General features: G+C 35.8%; 2 protein-coding genes across 2 annotated transcripts in view; both read left to right on the forward strand.

The window, feature by feature from the left end:
• Nucleotides 1–6: 6 nt before the first annotated feature.
• LOC109589970 (dual specificity protein kinase shkE-like) lies at nucleotides 7–1894 on the forward strand. The gene is made up of 4 exons (XM_020005939.1): nucleotides 7–321; nucleotides 371–496; nucleotides 552–641; nucleotides 1148–1894. Exons 1-4 carry the CDS (start codon nucleotides 220–222, stop codon nucleotides 1892–1894), a joined length of 1065 nt encoding a protein of 354 aa, XP_019861498.1. The 5' UTR covers nucleotides 7–219.
• Nucleotides 1895–2096: 202 nt separating this feature from the next.
• LOC109589971 (uncharacterized) overlaps nucleotides 2097–2634 on the forward strand; it is a gene marked incomplete at its 3' end in the record, with an annotated part of 5324 nt that continues 4786 nt past the window's right edge. Inside the window, exon 1 of the mRNA XM_020005940.1 lies at nucleotides 2097–2293. Within this exon, the coding sequence (XP_019861499.1) occupies nucleotides 2097–2293 (197 nt within the window). The remainder of the gene's footprint in view (nucleotides 2294–2634) is intronic.

A 2634-nucleotide genomic window follows, 5' to 3' on the forward strand; every position in this document is an offset into this window, starting at 1 on the left:
CATCATGAAGAAGGATACAAGAGCCTTTCTTCATACAATACTCATCATCCATACTCTCCTAATCTTCGTCATTCTCCTGATCCTCCTGCTGATTATCGTGGTGGTAATCATCAAGGTTATAATCGTGATAATCAATATAGGGGTCATCATGATCCTCCTGGTTATCATGGTTGCGGTGACCCTTCTCCTGATCCTCATCATCAGTTCACTATTGGTTCAATGGTGCGTATTGATACAGTAAAAGGTGATCCATTGTATGGTGTAGTAAAGTGGATAGGACCAGTACCTGACTACCCTGGAACAATAGCTGGAGTGGAGATGGTAAATCATCAAGTTAGGTCACATTTATTAGTTAATGTATCATTAATAGGAGAAGCCATTACGAGATTGTACTGATGGTACATGGCGTGGAATAAGATTCTTTACCTGTCCTCCTGGTAGAGGTTACTTCTGTCCATTGAATACTCTTAAACAAGACACAAAATATATGGATACAGTAATCAGTCATACATACATTATTTATTTATCCATTTTTGTTTTTCACTGTCCAGACTCAGAGTGATGCACCACCTGACTTTCAGTCAATACTCACTCCAGATGGTACTGAGATACACATATCTAGTGTGCTGGAGGAGGATTATGTGAGTCACGCATCATTTTTGGTCTATATATAACCTAAATTTGTGATTGGAAGTAATTAACTCAAACTTTATACATGTATATAGCGTAAGGAATTTAAATCTGATGAAAATTGTTAGAGTTTTTGAAGTCTTGTGGCAAAATTAATCCCAAAAGTCACACCCAATTTTTTGATGCTTTTTGCTCAAGTTATCATGAAAATTGAAAAGTCTCACCATTATTTTTGACGAATTAAAAAATTAAAACCACTTCAAAATTATGTGTTTTCCTTTGAGCCTTGGATTTGAAGAATGTTTGTCTGGACATTTTTTTGTTTATGTACATACATATATACTGTACATTAGTAAGAATTTGTTGGAGAACAGTTATTGATGACCTTTTGTCCTATAAATTTCTCATTGAAAAAATTTAATAAATTAACAATTTTGAAAAGTCTAATTTGTACACTTTAACATTATTTTTGTTAGCCCTGTACTCCTTCTCCTTCTCTTACTTCTCTCTTTTATAGCCAAAGGATGAGCACCTTTTATATGCTGATGATAATATCACTGAAGCAATGCCTCCTACATCTAACATAGAATGGCAGGAAGGACTTACAACCTCAAAATATATCAATGCTCAATATTCACACGATAATCTCAGAAAGGATCACCAGCAGCTTCAAAAATCACATGATGCCCTCACAAAGAATTATCAGGAGCTACAAGAAATAAACAAAAGGCTCAGAATCGCTCTTCAAAAGTCACAGGAGGAGAATGAAAGATTACAAGAGGTTAATGAAAGGTTAGTTCAAACACAAACAGAACTAGCATCAAAACTAAATGAGGTGGCCAAATTACAAAGTTCACTGCAAAAATTAGAAAATAATTGGAAGATCAATCGTTCTGAAATATCACTGTCAAGGAAAGAGCTAGGCAGAGGAGGCTGGGGTGTAATCTGGATGGGAGAGTTCAGAGGACAAAGAGTAGCTGTGAAACAGATGCATGATGTCATTAAAAGTGAGGATAATATGGATCTCCTTCATAGAGAGATAAACACAATGTCTCAATTGCGTCATCCTAATCTCCTCCAGTTTATAGGAGCTGTGTTAGATGATGATGATGATCCTTTGATTATCACAGAATTAATGGATACCTCATTGCGTAAAGCTTATGAGAGGAAGGAGCTTACTACTGATCCTGGCTGTAGACCAGTGATTCTATCTATAATGCGTGATGTAGCTGTGGGTTTAAACTACACTCCACTGTCTACCTGATCCTATTATTCATCGTGATGTCAGCAGTGCTAATGTACTACTGGAATCAAAGGGACACAACAAATGGAAGACTAAGATATCCGACTTTGGATCAGCTAAATTCGCTCGTGCAGCAGTCACTGAAGCACCAGGAGCAGCTGTCTATAGTGCTCCCGAGAGTATTGCAACACTTCATAGGAGAACAAGAAAGCAAACAACAAAGATGGATTCTTATAGCTATGGCGTTCTCTTATGCGAAATGATAACATGCCATTTTCCAAACGCAGAAAAGTTTGAGACTGTCAAAGTCAGCTCACCTCAGTTGTATGAACTCATAGTTTTGTGTATCAATGAAGAACCAGACAAACGACCAACAATGTCTGAAATAATTCTCAAATTGGATCGTTGTATTGCTAATAAGTAGCACCGACTGTTTCCAGTTGCACAAGTACTTTTACAATAATTGTTAAGCACAATTTAGACTTTATTATTTCATTTTCTATTCGTTTGCTTTTTCTACTATTATTTTTAAATGGTACTATTATTGTAATTTTTGTTTGCTCTTTTTTAAAATGCTATTCTATTTTAACTTTTACAGCTAAAGGCATCATAACGACATTCATAGTTTCCAGTTTATTCTAAGTTATAAATAACTGTCTCCTAGATCCTTTCTTTGGAAGAGAGGTTGCGACAGCGTTGAGCAGAAAGAAAGCAAAAAACTAATGACTTCAACTACAGTGAACTGTACTTTTATTGTTTTA

The sequence above is a fragment of the Amphimedon queenslandica genome, unplaced genomic scaffold, assembly GCF_000090795.2.
Source record: "Amphimedon queenslandica unplaced genomic scaffold, v1.1 AMPQUscaffold_10665, whole genome shotgun sequence".
NCBI classification, from domain to species: Eukaryota; Metazoa; Porifera; class Demospongiae; order Haplosclerida; family Niphatidae; genus Amphimedon; species Amphimedon queenslandica.

Excerpts from the sequence above, each read along its gene's own strand:
- LOC109589970 (XM_020005939.1), top strand. The coding sequence starts at position 220 with ATGGTGCGTATTGATACAGTAAAAGGTGATCCATTGTATGGTGTAGTA. Across the intron at positions 497-551 it reads ACACAAAATATATGGATACA|ACTCAGAGTGATGCACCACC; the intron begins GTAATCAGTCAT and ends TTCACTGTCCAG. Across the intron at positions 642-1,147 it reads GTGTGCTGGAGGAGGATTAT|CCAAAGGATGAGCACCTTTT; the intron begins GTGAGTCACGCA and ends TCTCTTTTATAG.